Below are 21370 nucleotides of genomic sequence, written 5' to 3'. Positions count from 1 at the left end.
TTTTTTTTTTTCCTTTTATTTTTCCTCTCTAGAACGAAAATGGAGTTTATAGGGGATGAAATTGAGGGGTTGACAGACGGCCGCAGATGAGTCAGTAAGGTCACGTGGCGTTTCTATTAGCGTCAATCCGGAAAACAAATCTCTTTCGTATCGAACTGCCGCTGACGTCAGGCAAGTCATGTGACCGGTCGTTGATTGATCGGAAAGATGAATTTTGGAAATCGGAAACGAATTGAATTTCTGCTTCACATCGATTTTACTACTTATTATTTGTTATTATTGTTATTGTGTCGGCTTATGAATTATATTTTGTAAAGTTTGTTTAGAAGTATATCGGAAAGCGGGTAATTAACAATTAATCAGTTTATAATTTAAATTGTTTTCAAAATACCTTATTATCGATAAGTATATTATAAAAATTAGCATTAATATACATCTAATGTAGTTTAAAAATTAATTTTAAAACATTTTTTTTTTAATTGCACAGATAGTAAAATGAATGAATTAAGAACGAATTCTTATTTGTTTAACATAAAAACGGATTCCCCCGAAACAAGGGTAAATTTTTAAACTTCTTTTTTTATTTTTAACTCACTCTCTTTTTTACTCAAAGTAAAACTCATCTTACAGATTACACACAGTCACAGAAACATGTAAGAAAAGCTCAATGATCTGCATCTATTTATATAATATATTTTTTTTTCTCTTGTATAAACTTTGCATCTAAATCGTATTTGGTTTTCTTTCACCTAAAGCCGAACCGACAGTAATTTTCCCATTTAGAAAATTTTCTTGGTCGACTTAAGAATAATTGTTTTAAATTTGTTTATTTAACAATAAACAAAACCAGAACTTAATGGGTCAAAGTTTACCTTAAAATAAATTAAAGGTAAACATTTCTTAAGTAATGTAAATAAAACTTAGATATTAATTTAGAAATACAGAACTTTGTTCTTATAATAAATTTTCTTTAAATATTGGCTGCACCGGTAATTATTAATTGTATACGGTATGATAATTCTTTTAGAGCAAATACAATTAATAAATGATTTAAGCGCATTAAAAAAAAACTTATCGCTTAATTCAGATAAATGTGATTTCAAACATCATTTATTAAAGAAAACAGATATAAGATTTTTCAGATATGAAAGGAAAACCATAATCTAATGGTCTCGAGAGCGAATGTTATTTTTGATGTAACATGATACATGGCGGAGTACTATTTACAATTTTAATAAACGAAGAATACATTCAATATCTGAACCACTCGGAATAATTTAGTATATAAAAAAAGAAGAAAAAATCACTTTGAATAAATCATAAAACAATCTAATGGATACAGGCATTGCGAAAGTAAAGAACACATTTGTTTAGCTAATTTCGTCGCCGATAGATGGCAGCACTATATCACCATTTCTTGTAACTATCGTAGAAAATATGATCAATGGAACATGCCTTACTCCTTTAAAAAGTTTTTATCTTTCGCCAAATGTTGATTTTTTTAATCGGAATAAATCACAATTTACATTTATTTTTATTGTATTTTTATAGTAGACTAATCGAAAGTCTAGTCGAAGGGAGATTTGGTAACTGCATACAGTTCAATTTCTACGGTTTACACGAATATTTAGACGCGCGTAATATTAATTTTGATCCATGAACGGTTTACTGTAACGTTAATATTGTAGATCTGATAGAAATAATGCATTTTGTAAGTCATGGCTCGAATTTGAGTCGTTCGAACGTCTGTCGATTTGCTCGCAGTAAACAAAAATCGATAAGTTTGGAAAAATAAGAAAGGGGATAAAAGGGGAATACTTAAAAGAAATAAATAGACGGCTGAGTCATTTATAAAAGTAAAAGTCGTTACGTTACCAAATCATTTTTCTGACAACTATACTCATATGCAAACCTTACTATTTACCTGGACATTAATCTCGACAGATGCCACAGTCGTCTAGAAACGAATGTTTAATTTGGTAGGAGGCAAGAGAAAAATCAATATCGTAATCTGTAAGACACTCGCACACGAACAAACACTTGATAAATGTCATGGAAAGTATCTGTCATTTAATCGCTACGGAATAATCGGTATTCGATAAATAGTTGCTGATTTCAAAAGCAGACATCATTTTGTAAAATTGTCGCTAGAGAGATTTCAAATTGCCTATTAATCACGTGATCCAAAATTATTTACCGGCTGAACTAACATTACATTATAATTTATCGTTTCTTACAGATAATAATTACACGTAGACTATATTACGCTTTTTCAATCTATAAAATATTAAAAGATTTACTTTTAATTACTTACAGATTGTAATGGACGTCAGCCATGTTGGAACGGTAACTTAATGCTTTTTTGTAGGCCCACTCTGCTTCTTGTTTTTTGCCTTGGGCACTAAGGATATTGGCCAGGTTGCCATACGCTATGAGGATAAAAGTGATCTACAATGAGTGATATTTGATAGCGGTCATATATCTCTTGAAAGAAGAGAGAGAGCGGGTCTTCTGAGACTTTTTTTCGAAATTGAGGTGACTTTATTGTTTTCTGGCTTAATGCCTACTATATTATTAAGTCTATATTTCGATACTTATACAGAAATAATGAACTTTTTAAGTATTACATAAATAAATAATTTTTAAAAGAAAATGTAATGAAATACTATTTAAAAATCTATATCTTTTTGTATCGAATTCTTTCGTTTCAAAAATTCTGTTTCTCATTAATAAATTTTATTACTTATTATTCTATTAAATTTTATACATAAAATCGTTTATCTTTTAACATTTAAAAGATGATTAACGAATTTATAATAAAATTGTGAAATAAATAGAAGTCAGAATTTTCAGAACTTTTTATTATAATAAGTGGAAAAAAAAAGCTTCATATGGCATTAAAAATTATATTTTCAAAGTTATTATGTATTAAAGGTTTATTGTGATAATCATAGGATAGCCCTACTGTTTATTTACTTTTGATCGTATATGCTCATTTGATTTAGACATTTAAGAGAAAACAAAATATTGATTTTATTTACGAAATTAAAACTTGATTACATGTTTAAAATTTAATACGTACCTTTTGGTGGATTTATCTGTATTCCGGATCTATAAAGATTTTCTTCACTCATCCAATCATAGTTTCTCCTGACGGTTCTAATGGATAAAACCAAAATCATAAATATAATAACTGCAATTAATGCTTTGCGTTTATAACCACTTTCTTGTCTTTTGTATATCTGATCTGCACCCAGAGCCACCAGTAGACAAAATCCCATACTTGGTACATAGAGAACACGTTCGGCCACCACAAACCCGACATAGAAAAATAGATTCGTGGCAGGAATAAAGGGAAGTACAAGCAAGGCTAAGGATAAAATGACTAATTCTAAATGACTTCTGAAAGGTGTCCACGACACACCACAGGATGAATCTGAAGAATCAGATGTGCACATGGATGACGACTGCGTTGTGCCATTGTTGTATGTCACTGGGTGACAATGGCCATTGGAAGTTGTTATTCTGTGTCCATTAGCATACGGTGCATAGGTCGTCGGTTGACTATAATTATTATTAAGGAGGTGCGCAGGATGTTTCCTACTGTATTTGCCATTGTGGTTGGAACAATTGTTAGCCAAGGCAAGTTTATGATTTTGGAGGATTCCCAGACAGGGACACATTGGACTGTTATTGAAGGCACTTTCATTACGTGCCCGTCGGTTAAGGTTCCTGAGTATATACACCAAAACATAAATCACCATCCCGTAGAAACAAGCAGTAAAAACATTCCTAGGATCGCTCGGTGAAGTGAATACAGGTATGGCCTCCATCGACCAATCAAAACTAAGCCACTTTGGACATAACAGAAGCCAAAAATTGAAGGCAGGCAGATAAAGAAACGTTAACGTCCTTATTACAATGCTGTCATTATCGGCAGCAGGATTGTCTGCCGGAGCGAAATCCGGCGGCTTACTTCCCATTAGATGCAGTCTGAAACCCACTAGCATCACAACAGCACCAATAAGGTGAAGAAGTCCCTCGCGGAGACCTTGGAATCGCTTCTAGAAGGGAAAAAATTTTTCTTAATCTATTGTTTATATATACAAATAGTTTCATATACAAAAAACTTACCTCAAACGGGATTCCTAGTAAATCTCTCAGAGACACTTTATGGTGGATAAGAACATCATACACGGCACAGACGGCAAGGACTGTGATAGCGTGCTCTTTCGCTAACATGGAACACGCAGCCCACAGCAGGGCACTATACAGATATACCCACCTCCACCCATATAGTTCAGGTTCCTTGTCCCGATACTTACAATACGTCATATAAAATAGTAGAGATAATAGGAAAAAAAGACAAGCTCCTACATCTGCTCGACCCACAACTCCGGCAACTGCTTCTGTGTGGATAGGATGCGCAGCAAATAAAACACCAGCAACTATTGTTGGTAGAGTATGTCTTAAAAACACAATTGCAGCCAGATGAGTAAAGACACCAGAAACTGTGGCATGTAGCAAAACGTTGACAAGATGATATCCCCAAGGGTCCAAGCCTCCAAACCAATAGTTTAAACGAAATGAGAGAACACATAGTGGTCTGTATGATTTGTGAGATCCAGTATGGCCGAGAGGAGTTCCCCAAAAATCATTGCGAAATAACGATGATAGTGGTGTAGTAGGGAGAAGGTCTTGGTTTGTTTTGATGGCTCGACTGGAAAAATAAATTCGAAAATAAAAATGTAATTAATTAAATATGTACATATATATTCGTATTTATAGTAAAAACAATTAAGAATTTAACTTATAATATATAAATATTATTGCTTTTTTTTATTATTATTATTGTAAATGCATAGTCTATTTGTCGTGTCAAATACGTAAGTTTAACTTCGCTACTGTTATTCAATGAATGCATAAATAAAATTATTTAATAAAATTTATATTACCTGAATAAACAAAGTAGAGTTTATTTAATTTTAATATTGTTAGTTTACATATGTTTACGGTGTACCTTGAGTTTTTTTTTTCTTTCTTTCTTTTTTAGCAATCAGCAGCGGACTGTTAACAACGGAAAAGATTCGTTATCCATCCTCAAACATCGAATCTAGTTCTTGATTGAAACATAAGAACGTTGCCCAAAGCCAAAACAATGGAAAAGAGTCTGATGACGTCATATCGACATCGTCATTTCTTTCCCGGCGGCAAAACTCGTTACCGAGATCCATGACGTCACCGGAAGTTGTAGAGTGAGAGCGAGACAAATATCACTTCCGTTTATATAACGAGTCGATTCTAAGGTAGGATTGGTTGAAGGGAATTTTTGTTTGAAGAGAATTTTTCTATTTTTATTACAGTAATGTTTTTATGATAAAAATAAGATATTTGCATTCCTTATATATGACATATAGGTACAGTGTCTGTGCCTGTGTGTGTGTATGCGCGCGCGTCATATATTTCTTTTAGATTGCAATTTATATTGGCAGTATGCATTTTGAGAATTGCGAAAACATTTCTAACGGATCATATATTTATCGAATATTTTTCGTATTTTTTCGTTTTATATCAGATATAGAAATATTTTCCCAGCATTTGAATTTTACAATTTACAATGGCGTTGAATCTATGAGACATGCAATATCCCAATTCAGGTTTATTTAGATTTGATCGAAAAATTAATCTTTCAGTCAAATCTCGCATCATTGATAATTAAAAACCTTTCATCTATACCGATTCGTCTGAACTTGTTAGGGATAAATGAATTTAGATAGATATTTTCAGTTTCCATTAAAAGTTAGTGACAGTGTTTGAAATTTTAAATACAGAAGTTGCCTAAACCTAATTTAGGCAAATGAAAATGTTCATATTAAACTAGTTAAATTAATTCTCGGCACTGAGTCCGATATAATTTAAAAATAGAAAAAAAAATAATTAAAACGAGTTTAATTCTAATTGATTAAAAGTGACAAAAAGAGGAATCGCTTAACATTTTCAAAACAAGATTATTACAAGTCTGCATTTCTATTGGATTTTCTAATAAAATTTTTAACGGAAGGAAAAAAGGCATTTTTCTTGTTCTAGTCTCTATGGGAAGATAGTTGAATCATTTTAATTACTCTGTTCTATCTTCTCTATCGTTTAAAGTAGCTAACAAATGAACTGAACTTAATAACATGAAGCAGTAATTAACTGAATTATTCATTGCATGTAAATTTTGTAGATGTGTGCAAAGAACCGCCTCTTCTGTGACATGAATAGATGCCAAGACACCTTTCTTTGACAAAAGATGTAGATATATAATCCCAATATGTAATTTTATTTCGAAATTAGAAATTTAGTTAATATTTCTAAATCTTTAAATAATTACTAGACTTTTTGTGTCATAAATTACATACAACTATCACTTGATCAAAGATTTATTACGATCTTTTAACACTTAATCTTTTACCCACAGAAAAAAAAATCCTGTCAGTGGGTAATACGGTAATGTTTTGAATTTCTTCTACTATCCTTAGGGAAGTCGTTGACATATTACGTGATGAATAAATGTTTACTTAAAAAGCTGAGTATAAAAATATTTTTGTGACTTATTTAAAAAATTCTTTAGATATTGATATAAAATTTATAAGCCCTACAACGAAGAAAAGCGTAATAATAAGGAAATAAAGGCATTTAAACTTAAAGTGCAATTTATAGAAACATCATTTAGTTTACAATATCTATTCATTCGCCATTTACGCTGCTTAGCAAATGGTGGTAATACTATCATTGTTGACAATGAGGAAGCACCGCCAGACAATCATGCCTGCTGGATGCCATTATGACTCTCCTGAGAAATCGTTGCTATGGGAACAACATTGTATGAGATGTGTACTGTATCTAGGATAGTAGATTATATAGGATTGACGTAAACAATAAAATATAAAAAAACTGTACCGTTCAGAATTTAAAATTTCAATATAAAATAAAACTTACTGTATGATACCGAATAAACATATCATTTTTTGCATATTTAAAATTTGTTTATTTATAATTAAACTAAATTCAATTAGATGCTTTGTCATAATAAATATCTAATAAATATCTGTAAATAAAATAATAGCAAGCTTATATACAGAGTTTAAATTTATATTAATATATTTTCACCTTGGTATAATTTGATTAGATCTGCCATGTGATAATAATTTACTCTGTGTTTTTAATAAGATTTTAAAATATTAATGGAAGGCACGTCAATGTAAAGATATGACATGAAGCAGGTCGTTAAAAAATTAAGTTATAAAACAAATAAATCATGAAAATTAAATTATTTAATAATTGAAGATATGGTTTATTATTTAAAATTTAATTAAGATAAAAGTACTGATTTAAGAATTGATTCTTTTGATTTTAAAAATAAAACTCCGAATCCCTTTTTCTTACTCGTATCATCAGGATAAATTGGCAATTTATAGTGTCTTTTGTGTCTGTGACTACCACTATAATGCTCTTTTTTCTTTTTCTTTTTTTTTTTTTTAATTTTCAACTAAATCACACAACTCACTGACCATGTACAAAACTGAACAAAACCTTCTTTCCGACTAAATTAAAGAGAATAGTAAATAATTAGTCTCTTTTCCTTTTATAACTTATTATTCTCTTTAAATAGGTGACATACGTTCTTTGTTGAAATGTCTATCATCGTATTCACCAATCAGGGATGGTACTTCTACGTCACTTGCAATACAGCTAAGCACAATGTCATTTCTAACAAAAGCTGAGTTCTTTTCACTAGTCTTTTTCTAGGTAAATCACCTGTCATAATTTCATAAAGACCTTTTTCTTAATTTATAAAACTTCAAATTTATTTTATACGAATGTATTCTATAAGAAAATTTTCTATTTATTTCATAATTATTTGTTATGACAATTCTCTTGATAAAACTAGTTATTTTTAGTGAAACATGCCGAACTAACTATTTATAATTTATCCAAAAGTATAACACTTTTAACAAACTATAATTTATATAATATGATTTGTATATCCGTCACGCTACTTAACCATGAAAAATTAACTATTTTAAAAAAATGCGAATTAATATAATCATATATTTTTCTATTAATTTATTAAAGCGTTTAATATAATTGATACGCTATTATTAAAAAAGTGGAAAATAAAATTAAATTATCAATTAAAAATTTATGCATTCTCTTGACAAACTATAAATTTTTATCTTGTAATTAAATGTAATTAAATAGATTAGTACAAGAATTTTTGTACCTGAATTTTAAAGGGAAAAAAATTGTGATTAGGCATCAGGTTGCTAAGTGGCTTAATATGGGAAGCCTAAAAGACAATTAGTCCCAGCTATGGAACGTTAAGTAGCAGAGCTGACGTATTCAGCTCCACCTCTCCTCTGTTTCCAAGTCAGCTGAAACATACGATGACAAATCGGTTGAGTTCCCCTGGAAAGAGGCTTTCCATCGCGACCTTATTCCGTTCCCTACTTGCTTATAAATCATTGGGGTATCCCACACGGTTAAGAAAGGCGGGGGCGGAAGTCAGACGAACAAAACTAAGAATTATATAAACAAAGAATATATTCATTTTGTAAAACTCATAAATCATATTCTCTTCGGAGGCTGCAGCCTGAACTGAAGATGAAAAGATAGTAATTTAACTGATACTAATCTGCGAAGAATTATTTCTTAACTATCGAGTGATAGCAATACTTTTATAAACTATTGGGCTGAGTAAACCAAGGAGGAGGAAGGAAAAAAAAGCGATGCTTAGCAGGTAACTGTAGAAGCTTAACCACACAACAGTTCATTGCTACTTCCATTAGCTGTTTCAGAATCACTGTGCGGAAAAATCATTTGTTACAACATACTTTTTTTTTTTTATATATATATATCAATATATTGAACAAACTTTCAATTCATCTATAAAAATGTATTTTTAAATTATAAAATAAAATTTAAGTATATATTATTTATTTATTTATTTATAAACATATTAAATTTAACAGTTATTCTAAAATATTTAAAAAATTGAATAATTGAAAGCAGTTTTTCCATAGAATTCTTGTTTTTAAAGAATTCAACAAACGCAAAACAATTTTATTTCTTTTATAGAGAGAGAGAAGCCTACTGAATCTAAAAATAGCGAATAAAAAAAATGAGCAAATGTTAGATATATATTATTATTATCACGGTGCTGTATAATATGCAAGCAGCTTCATACATTTTCACAAACTCTGACTTTCTATACCGATCACATCACTTTGGAGTAACAAACAACCCACTCGAAATAAATTGCTATGCATTAAGTATTGCATGTAGTCCAATGCCGTTTCGTTCCCGTGTCGTATTTGTTATTCATGCAGGTTGGTGTTACAATGCCTATACATTGGTGTTACAATGCCCTTCCGTTTCTATAGCAACCTTTTCCACGATGTCCTATATCTAATTCCGAAAGGAAAAAGACCTTCATTGCTTTATGATGATACAAGATTCCAATCTTGTAGACTTATTTTCAAGCTCACGTTTCTTTTCATTAGTAATTTAAATGTCAGAAAATTCAAATCTTTAAAAACTTTATTTTCAGCATAATTTAAGAGAGAGAGACAGAGAAAGAGAGAGAGAGAGAAAGAGAGAGAGAGAGAGAGAGGAGCAAGTTATGGGGATCAGCTTGTATTTTACAACTCGCGTCAAATTACTCGAGTTTATGAACTTAATTAAAGTCGAAAAAGAAGTAAAGAGAGGAAAAAAAATTAAAATTTATATAATTCTTGTAAGTGTTCCAAATTAAAATATTCTTGGAAAATTAATATCAATATATTTTATAAATTTATTTATGAATAATGTTAAAATAAACAATGCATAATCATAAAAATGCAAGTAATTTAATATTTAACGATTACCAAAATAAATAATTCTTTGATTTAATTCTCGGAGGAGAAGTTAAATTAAGCAATTTATCTCTAACAGATTCAATTAACAAAAGAATTCTCAAAGAGACTGTTTTACACGTAGAACTGTAATTATTCATACATAATATGCCATTTTAAATCTAATTCATTTAAAATTGACACGATGTTCCTTGTCGATGGAAAAATAAGGTGAAAAAAAATCTTATTTAAATGTAGTTAAATCACATAATTTTATGCAATGTAAAAAGCAGGAATTATTTTGTTTTTAATAATTTAAATTTTCTTTTAGAATAAGTTTATTTTTAAAAAAGAAAATCGGTATCTTTCTTGTTTCAGAAATGTAGCAAATGGAATGGTTTGGATTATTTATACAAAACATTAAAAAAATAAATAAATAAATAATGTTAAATTTAAAATTGTTTGTCTGTTACTTTGATAGAACGAATTGAAATACAACTAATGCCCCCTATTAAGGTGGAAACTTTTGGATTTTATAATAGAAGGGAAGAAAAAATATTCTTTAAGCTTTAAGTAATTCCAAAAAAAATATAGAAATTCTTTGTCTGAAGAGGTTTGTGTGAGAGAAGCCACACATGGCAATGTTTCGATTGAAGAATTTCTTGGTATCGACGTCGACTTTTTTCTTACAGCAAACAGAAGAAAAGGTGTTACGTCATAGTTGACGTCACAGCTTGAGAAGTACGATCGATTAGACACGTGACCGAAGAAATGGTGCATGTAGCATGAAGATATGTTGAAACGAAAGGCAAAGTTCAACACTCGTTTTCTCTGTACAAAACACGATGTATGGTAATGTGTACTGCTTTCGGTGTTTTGAGTATTCGATTTTTTCAAATCGTCTTTTTTCTAAAATGGAGTTTTGTGTTTTTTGTTATAAAAAGAGGAGAAAAAGATTTAAGTTGGTTTGCCTTCAAAAATGCAATTTCAAAGAACCTATTTATTCCTCTATCAATTTTTCAGTTGGGTGGATTTAACATGACAAAATTCAGATATAAGTTTATAGTCAAATAAATTAAAATGCTTACTAGTAAAAAAAAGGATTGGAACGAATTAAGATGTGGACTTGGAATTATAGAAAAATTGATAATTTCAAAAACCTATTATTTTGTTTGGAGGAAAAAATGATGCTAAGTAAGATTAAAGAATTAAAGTAAAATCACTGTAACTTTATGAGTGACGATTCTGCGGAGAGTTCATTATGATTAAACATGAAAGCGTTAATTGAACACACTGTCAAATTTTAAATATTTAATGTTCTTTAAATAAACGAAACAATGCCGCAATCAATATAATTAAATATATATTAAATATGAAGCTTTAATTTAAAAGAAAATACATTTCATTCTGAATTGAATTAGAATCCATATCGACAATGTTAATCGAGCTTTGTAAAGATATATTCAAGGAGAGGCATCGGAATCTTCACCTCTTCTAGTCAATCGATTTTTGAATATTTGTTGCATTATTATATTTGTATTTGTACACCAAAATGGAAACTTCCACAATTCCAAAATTTGCTTCTACCAATGCCAATGACCGACGACTCAGTCTATTTTTACAGACTATCGATGTTTAAATCTTATTTTAAAAGTTCTAAAATTCTAAATCAAATACAAATAATTCAAAATACGTAAATATATTTTACATTATTTACAGGAAATTCGTACTTAATTTGTTCAGTATGAATCTGTTTCTTTGTATATGTATAAGTTACATAAAGAGGGAGACTCGTAAGGAAAAAGGATGCTCGACTGTATTTTCATATGAATTACGAATAATCAGCAGATGAATCCATATTAAATTATGGTTTAGAGTTCATGTTTTAATAGGAATAAAGATTTATATACACAATCATACAGGAAGGAAAGAAAAAACATGGGCATTTTTCTGTTTCCTCTTTTGATTCTTGCTCTGGTTAATTGTAAGATTCATATTAGGCCTATAGGATTTACGCAATTGGATAACACAACTAATATTAATAAATTAACCAGATTTAAACTATTTTCTTCTATGAAATAACTAGGCTACACGTATATAATTCTGATATAAAATTGTAACTTATATATGTTAAAATATATACTTAATTTATTAAAATTAAATACAAGTTCAGATTTAATGATTCTTATAAGTATCCGAATTATAATTAATGAAGTATAATGTAATTAGTTTAAAATAAAACTGATTAATTGGTATTTTTAAAAATTACAAAATGGACATTTATTAAATCGTCGACAAGGAAAAAATATAAGGAGAAACAATCGAAAAAATAAAATCGTTTAACATTTAAATCAGTAGATCTTATAAATATATGTATGAAGACGATTTCAGTTTTAATAGATGTTTCTAACCGAACTTATTTTGTTGTTTTTTTTTCTTTTTCATTCTTTAGAGTACTGCTACTGTGACAGTGTGTCAGGAGGTTTTGTAACAGTTTGTGAACCAAGAAGAAACAGAGAGTAGGGATTTGCCACGCGAATCTCGACAATCCTACTCTTTAGGGCTTCAAAAAGGAACTGTAGAATATTTGCAGGCCTGACGGGAGTGATTTAAAGGATAGAAACAGTGTTTACTTTCGTCTTTGTCCACGGCAAATGTCTACAAAACTAAGAAAAAATAATAAAAATGGAATTGTAGATGGAAATATATCATACGTTCCCAGGTGCGTTTATTCCAGAATATTTTCTCTTTTTAATGTTTATATTTTTCTTCGTACTTTTAGTTTAATTTATAGTCATATTTAAATTTCAGCAACAGATGGCGCCAAGTGAGACAAAAATATTTAATTCACAAATGAGAATTTATATAAACTAATTAATAGTACCAATACATAGAAACAGTGGCCTACTAGGTTTACGTTCTTACACTCAGAACCTGAAAAAAAAAAAAATCCGAATGTTGCTGTGTTAGCGAACAGCTGTGCAGGGAAAAACAGGGCAAAATATTAAAGAGATCACCAAAAACAAAGTTATAAATTTTTAGAAAGAATCAATATGAAACCCAAATGGAAAGATAGAAGATGAAATTTTGTAAAAATTCAAATTTCAGATTAATGATAATGTGATATGAATTTTAAACGTGATTGGCTTAAATTTTTCCATTGCATTTTTTTTTCATAAAAACTTCATCTATTATGCAGCAACAACAACAACAAGAAAAATCTTGTAGGAAAAACAGAGGAAGAAAAAAATTCAACAAATTGATTTCTCTCGAGTTGTAAAGTTGAAAATATATTTAGAATCATGAAACAAAATCTCTTCTACTAAAAATCTTTTTAAAAAATTCAGAAAACACGTGAATGACAAGAGGAAAAAAAGCATACTGAATATATATTTGCATCCAAGAGGAAGATTAATAGCTGACAACTTTATTACTTCAAAAGGAATCATCTTTTCTTATAGAAATTTCACGCTGATTTTTATCTCACTTTTATAATAAAAATAAGTTCATTTTCAGAAATAAATGACTATTTCATAATTAAAAATATCTTAATAAGTTATATATAAATAAAAAGACTGAAAAAAGTAAAAAAAGGAAAATTACGACAGTAAGTCTAATGCATATAGACTATCATTGCAAACTTTAAACAATGAAAGGATTTACAAATGTTTAAAACATTATTGACTGGTATATTAATACACAAATGAATACGTGGAATGTTCTAGTTGCCTCAGGGTAGCGAAAAGTAGTAATAAAAACATTATAAGGGGAAAAACGACATCCGTTCTTGGAACAATAGGCTCAGAACAAAGGACATCTGTGATTTAAACAAACCTTAGAACGCTAACGAAGAGCACTCCCCCCGCTCTATTCTTAGATTAAACTCTAACAGATAAAAACTTTTTTGTTATAGGAGTTTAAATTTAGTACGATGTAATGAAGCGAAAATTCGTTAGCTATATATCTTTTCAAAAATAGTTTCGCTACTGAAAGATAAGTCCACTGTACTAATGAAAGCGTAAATGCTTTTTTCTTATAACAAATTACACGAGAAAGTTTATAATTAATAAACACGATAAAGTGGCATCATACACAGATTATTTTATTTTATTTTTTCAGCATCTAAGTACATTTTTCAAACTAAATATATATTCATCTGTGTGTGTGTTTTATGGCTCTAGTAAATTGTAAAATAACACGAAATTCTACAGAAATGGAATGTTTACTTGTATTTAAAAAAAGCACATTTTTAAATTCTTCGAGAGTACTAATCTAAATAGCGCTTTAGACCGAAATGGATTCGATAAGCCTATGTAACTATATGTATATACTTCCTTTTAAATGTGGAATTTTATTACCGGAAATACCAATCTCTTCGAAATTCTTGTGTAAATCGGCAGCTTTCCAATATTGGATGTGAATGACTTCAAATAGAGAACTGGCGCAGAGGCGATACATCAGAATGTACATTCGCTAACTGACAGTTCTTTCACTTTAATTCTATCTTGAATTCTAAAATCTTGTCTATCGTGTTACTGGATCAATCGCCTACGAGTGCGTACCTAAAAATCATAGTTTTGGGCAATATTTTCCTTCAAAAATGTCATCTATACTTTTGTATGCCGCTATTCTACACAGGCGCTACACAACTCTTCCGGGAAGAGAATTGTGAATCGACTGCGAGTCGTGAATAGCTTCAGATGTTTCTGTGAATATTTTCCTTTTCCTTGGGTGTCTTTTTTTCTGGTTGTGGGATGCTTATTTGCTAGCGTCACATGGGACATAAAGGAGTTCCGAAGGCTTTTTAGGAAAAGACCTGAATGATATCTATCTATCCAGAATGATATCGACTTGTGAGATTCGATGCTTTTCGCTGTTTGAAAGATCTTTTTCTGGATATGATAAGATTTTCGGATTTCACCCACTTCAATTTTTCATTTTTTCTGTTTTTATTAAAGCTGAAAAAAAGGATAGAGAGACAGATCCTTGAGTGATTGAAAAGTATTGCTAGACGGCTTTGAGGGAATATGTCTCCATTTATTAGCTACAACGTAAATTGCTTTTCAATACATCTCAAAAGGTTTATAAACTTTGATACTGCACCTGGAAATTTGTTAAATTATTCACTTTAATCATACGCTAAACAGAATCACGAATTCATAACATCAATCCCGACCTTTATCCGTAATTATTTCCCGAAAATTACAGCAGAATTAAATTTTCTAATAATCTAAAATTAAATTCCGAACATTTTGAGGATTTAAACATAGTTCCGCATATAGAAACATTTAATTCCATTTACTGCAATGTATATGATATACTGTATAATAATTTACAAACTTTAAATTCTTTCAAAACTTAAATCCTTTTATACAAAGTTGAAATCGGATATAGCTCATTTAATTTTATCATACGTTATATTACATTCAAATGGAAAAAATCTGTAAGATTAAAAATAAATAAATTGAATCAACTAGTTACTATTAAAAAAAAAAAAAAAAAAAGTGTTAGAACTCAATCCAGTAGCAACTGCAATGCATCTCTTCAGCGACAGGGTGACAGGTGCGACCACATCGGTCAGCATTACAAATTAATAATTATAGTTACTACTGTTACAGTGCGCTATTTGGTCCACCCTCTTTCTATCGTCGGAAGGTAACTGTGGGAGGAGTAAAACTTACCTGACAGCCGTATTCTTAACAAAGCTGAAGAGGGAAGTAAGATAACCCCCATCGTGCAAGTGACAAAGTCTGGCACACTCCCCACTCCAAGGGAGTCAACCAACCCTGCCTGCCACTGCTTTTGACAAATGGGTCTCATATCTAAACTTTATATTACAGCTCTTAAACCATAAACGAACCAATTAGGAGCACATTGATTCTATTCCGTTCTGCTACTGTGGGTTGGGTTAAAGATATAATTCTTCTATTATCAATATCGTTAAGTAACTTACATCTTTGTTTACCTGTCCACACCCTTAGTCTTTTTAATAATTATAAGATTTTTTTTTTATAAAAGCTAAATGTAAAAACCACATCATATTAATTTATTAAATATAGAATAAAAACTAAATACAAGAAAATAAAGTGGCAGGTAATCATCATATTGACTAAAGACGTTATGGGCTTAATTCAATCAGGTTAGTGGTGATGCATTGAGGCAGTCTATTCAGCAAGCTATATAGTCAGCGAGAGGTGGCAGCGGGGAGCCTTTGAGGTTTCTCTTTGCCTAATCCCAAGGGATCTGCTTCCTTTAGCGACTAGACAAATCTACTCCTAGACCACTTCATTGATTTTATTTGTCCAATTTGAAATATAGAATTACTTATGGTTCCAGTGGCACTGGTCAAAATGGTAAAGTGCAAATTTATTCTTTTCTACTCCTTATCATAAAAATTGTTTTATTATTATTATTATTATTATTATAATTACATTCGAATAGTGCCAATTAAAACAATTTAAATGAAAATAATTTTATATATATATATATACATATGTATAATTATTTAGAAATTACTTGCCATGTAATTATTATTTAAAAATTCTTTTTATCTTATTTTATAAAAGATTTCGTTTACAAGATTCTTTCTTTTTTTTTTACAGGGTTATTGCGACACGTTATATTGAATAAATACTGTATTCAAAAGAAGTATATCATAAAATATGGATAAAACTGGTATTTATGCTAATTTAATTCACTAAAAAATATAGCCTATAAGAAATTATCGGAGATAATTTAATTGATAAATATTCCACTTATCCATTATTTTCTTTAATAAAATATGTTATTTTTCTTCTACAAAATATGGGTTAATGAAATCTTTTTTGATTAAAAACACGATGAATCAGTAGATAACGTGAGAGAATTAAAAAAAAAAAATTAATTTAGAAAATAGCACGTAAAGTATGCCATAAAGAAAGTTAAGATAGAACAAAAGAGAGTGAATTTGTAAGCAAAATAAGAAAACTATAAATAGTATAAGTAAAGAAATATATGTGTATGATTAACTTAAAAAAAAGAAAAAGAAATACTAGTTTTATTCAACGTTAAAATTACGCATATTTAAATAGGTTATAATAAAAATAGAATTTAAAATTAGACTAGATAGGTCAATAATATTTCAGTCTGTCGTTTACTTTTTTATTCGTATAATTTATACGTTTACATATATTATTACAGATTACAATTTGCATTATTTTATATAAATCTATTAGAATAATTTTTTTTTTATAAGGGAAATGTCATGCAAAATAAAAGTAATTTAGAAAGGATTATCTGCTTTACAATAAATTTATGAAGGAAAAATTCAATTCATAATTCCAGTATGTAAATATATAAGCTTTTTAATTAAATAGCTAAATATAAAGAAAATTTATTAGTGTGATTTTTATGTAGTTTATACGTATAAATAATAAATTTTTACTCAATGTTTCGAGATCAGGCAATATAAAAATAATAACTAAGTTACATTAACTATTAAATTATCATTACTTCTACTATATATAAAGTATTAAAATAAATATATTTTAACTTTTAAATTCTTGATCTAAAATTATGTTATCTTGCATAGAAACTATTAATAAAATGACAGGAATCCAATTTGTTAAGATTTTATTTAAAATTTTCCTATAATCCTATACAAAAACAAAATCGAAAGGAGATAAAATATAAAAAGTAATGATAAAATGGAGGCTATTTTGTAAATGTCCGACACAAATTCAAGCGTGTTTATTTCGAGATGGACTTGGCAGGTGAAGAGGAAAGTCGAGGCGATGAAATGACAGAGGTGACAAATGGCTGCAGTGTACAAGCGGTCGTGGAGTTTGTCAACGTCTGTTTGTGAGTAATACTCAGGATCAGGCGGTCCTGGCCATGCTAAGATCCGGGCAATTCTTTCTTAATAATCCTTAAAGATGGGTAATTGAGTTTCGCATGGGTAACTGCTTCGTTTTATCTATTACAGGGATTATGTTGAGAGCACATTTTGGCTAGCTTCAGCCAAATAAAATGTTTACCAAGATTTTTTTCCTCTTGAGTTGCCAAAGATAAAATCCTTATTGTATATTTTCAAAAGAAATGTCTTAAATGAAGTGTTTTAACTTGATATACTTTAATCTCCGAGATACAATGATTACAGTAATGACACTATTTAATTGGCTTAATCTGTTTTTTTCTTTTTCCTTTTTTTTTTCTTTTTTGTCTTCTTCTGTCAAGTTGGCTTTTTGCATAAAACATATCAGAATTGGTTCAAAAGAAAAATATCGAGGCAGAAAAAATTTTAATAAAGGTAACATGTTCAGAAAATGAGCTTATAATAACAAGATACTGCTCTCCAAATGAAAAACTTCGTCTAGTTTTGGACATTTTTAATCTTAAAAAGCGCATAAATTGCCTTATATAATAATTAAATTAAGTATAATTTTTTAAAAATATTTTCTTCTAACTTTTGCTTATAAGAATTTTAAAATCAGATTTTAAAAATATTTTAAATCATTTTTTAAAAAATTGCTTAAAATAAAATAATAATAAAAAACAGAAATTTTTTTTTTTTGCATATTTTTAATAAATTGAAATTGTATTTTCTAAAATTGAAATTATATATTACAGAAACTGAAACAAAAATGAAATTTTGGAAAAATAAAATTATAGGAATCGAATTTAATATTATTTATATAACTTGAGACAGTGACTCGATTGAGATTAAAGGAAATATTTACTGATAAAAAAAAAGATGAAAGAAAAAAAGTAAGTAAAAAAATAAAATTTCTAAAACAAATTCATTCAGGAACACAACAAAAAAGTTTAGTCTGAGTCATTACATTTAGAGCAGAAACAGAAATTGATAAATGAATCTAAAACGCGACATTTTATATATTGGAAAAAACATATATCCTCCAACATCATTTTGAAAAACGACTTTTTATTAATGGTAAAATTTTCAAGTAGAAAAACTTGTTAGTTTTTCCAATAAAATATTAAAACTCCATAAGCCAAAATATTAAATTAGAGTTTAACCGACTATAATAAGGAGAAACTCTATCTAGTTTCAGCATTAAGCAGCAAAATGTAGTAAGTGTGTTTGACATGTCAAGAGTTTGTTTACTCCAACGTAATTAAACGTGTGGTTAGAAGTAGTAGAGAAGTTACATTCAAGAATTTACTGTAATCCTCATTCTCCTGCACAGCTGCTGATAAGCGGAACTTGTTACTCAAATACCAGAATATGATGATCGTTTAGAAAATGTAGATAGTGGTTCATATAATCTACTATGTAATTTCACAGATATTGAACCTGCTCCGGTTAATCGATAACTATTCCTGAGTGGTTGTCATAACTCCAAGTTTAAAAACTGTGATTAGATTTTTAACTTACTTTTCTAAGTTTTTTTTTCTTTCAAAATTTGTATCTATAGCCTATTAAAAATTTGTTAATTCGCTAAAGCAGGATATTGTAATTTCAGTTAGAGGTTCTAAATTGGTTATATATGAAATATTAAATTAAATAAACCTAGGCTTGGTGTTTATATAATTATAAAGATTGTTTCGCCTGATTGAATGAGACAATTTAAGTGCAATGTTAAATTATTAGCTTTATTTTAAATCGAGTGGGAAAAAATTTAATTAATAGTAAATTACATGGATAATTTTACGTTTGTAGTGGAATTAAAATAGATAAAGACATAGGAGAATATTAAATTATGTGAAAAGCATGAGTGTAAATGAAAATAAATTTATACATATTAATCATTTGATGAGATTGAAATAAAGAAAAAGCAGTCTTTATAAGTTTAGTTTTTTCTACTTTATAGACTTCAAATTAATGATGTAATGTGTTGTCTTCTAATATTAAAATGATAGGTTTTTATTAAATTCAATCTTACATCTAAACAACATTAAAAATATAGTTTTATTTTATGAACATAATTACCACTCCCGGAAAAGATAACAGCGTAAATTCTACTACTTTAATCCACTTACCTGCAAAGAAAAGAAAAAAAATCATCATTTAAAATACCATTATATTAAAAAATAACCTAATCAAGTACATTATTTAATTATTAATAACATCAAAGTCCATAAAGTACACGTTACACTTATGAATCTGGTTATCGAATTATTTTCTAAAAGCGTAGATTTCTAGAGAAGGTAAAAAAGGGATTGAAAATTACATTACACTAAATCAAAATGATATTAATGAGGCCGGTTTGCTTAATAATATGAAGAGTATGCAACACTTAAATTAGCGTACAGAAGTTTCTCGACAATAGCTGACCATTTCTATCTTCAATCAATGGCAACTATACTGTTGTTGATGTTAGGGAGAGAAAAACAACGCTGTAGCCTCAATTACTCTCACTGAGAGAACTTCTTTATCCATTTTGGAAGAGCTAAAATGACCAATTTTCTCCGCTTCTCTTGACTATATAGACATAGCTATTTGGCAAAGATTTCTCTACTAATCAATCAACATTACTGGACATTGCAGCCGATACGGACAATTAGAACGGTGGTGTCCTGCCAGAAATATCGTTGGGAGGATTCAATACAAAATCTATTATCTGAATTGTGCACATTTTGTGCCACTCCTAAAAGAAGTGTAATTTTGTATTGGATGTCCTAAGAGCTTATCTTGAATGGAATAGAATTCTTGTCCGTTATATCTTTTTATCACTCGTGCTGTTTTTATATTTAGTTTTTTTCAACTTATTTAAACGTTAAATCTATAAGATTTGCAGAGAGGTCTAAATACATATAGTATATATGCTTTTCTTACAAATTTGTTTCAATTTTTGCATATTTGAAATAGCGAAGAGACTCTGCAGATGTTCTGCAGCACGTAAAGGAAGAAGCATCTAAATTTATCTTCAAAGATCTCACGAGTTTCCACAAATTCGATTATTCTCACCTCTCTATCTTGGACAGATTGAATCACGAGAGAAGGTAAGGGAATGTTGCCATCTTCGTTAGAACGTACCATTCTATCTCACGATAGGTGAACAGAATTAAGAGGGTGTAGACTATGTTCAGTTTAATGGATAATGTAAAATAATGAACAAATCACTGATATTCTTATATAAGAACAACAATCATTTCTTTCTGATAATATAATTGTTATTTTGTAATCATATTGTATCGATAGAAAGGATAGTTGTAGTGCGAGAAGGGCAATCAACGTCATTCAGGCATCTCATCCTGCTGAAGGATGAGGGCGGGAATGACCTGCCGGAAGTGTTGTTCAGCTATCCAGGAGGAGGAGGGACCGAGGTGCACCCTGTCTTCCAACCTCCCGTCTACAAGTGACCGAAAACTGGATGTGTTTGTTTTGTGTGGCAGGCACATATCTTTAGCAGCTGCTGTAATTAATGGCCGAGCATGGACGGGCAACATCAATAATTACTTCATTACTTTCATTGGATCAAAATTAAGATTCGCAGCACACAACTTTAAAAAAATTAAAGATATTTTTTAAAGTATTGTACAATAGAAATAATAAA

The 21370-nt window shown here is 29.4% G+C and overlaps 1 protein-coding gene across 1 annotated transcript in view; it reads right to left on the bottom strand.

Annotated features, from left to right (window-relative positions):
• Tmtc2 (Transmembrane O-mannosyltransferase targeting cadherins 2) overlaps positions 1-21370 on the bottom strand; it is a 74375-nt gene that overhangs the window by 4351 nt on the left and 48654 nt on the right. The window contains exons 2-4 of the mRNA XM_067272443.1: positions 4135-4720; positions 3083-4064; positions 2315-2429 (exon numbers count right to left, since the gene is read on the bottom strand). Coding sequence (XP_067128544.1) covers positions 2315-2429; positions 3083-4064; positions 4135-4720 — 1683 coding nt within the window. The remainder of the gene's footprint in view (positions 1-2314; positions 2430-3082; positions 4065-4134; positions 4721-21370) is intronic.

Source organism: Centruroides vittatus, unplaced genomic scaffold (genome assembly GCF_030686945.1).
Source record: "Centruroides vittatus isolate TY-2023 unplaced genomic scaffold, ASM3068694v2 contig_439, whole genome shotgun sequence".
Classification (NCBI taxonomy): domain Eukaryota; kingdom Metazoa; phylum Arthropoda; class Arachnida; order Scorpiones; family Buthidae; genus Centruroides; species Centruroides vittatus.
The sequence above is the reverse complement of the archived record's forward strand: the minus strand, read 5'-3'. Positions and strand labels throughout refer to the sequence as shown.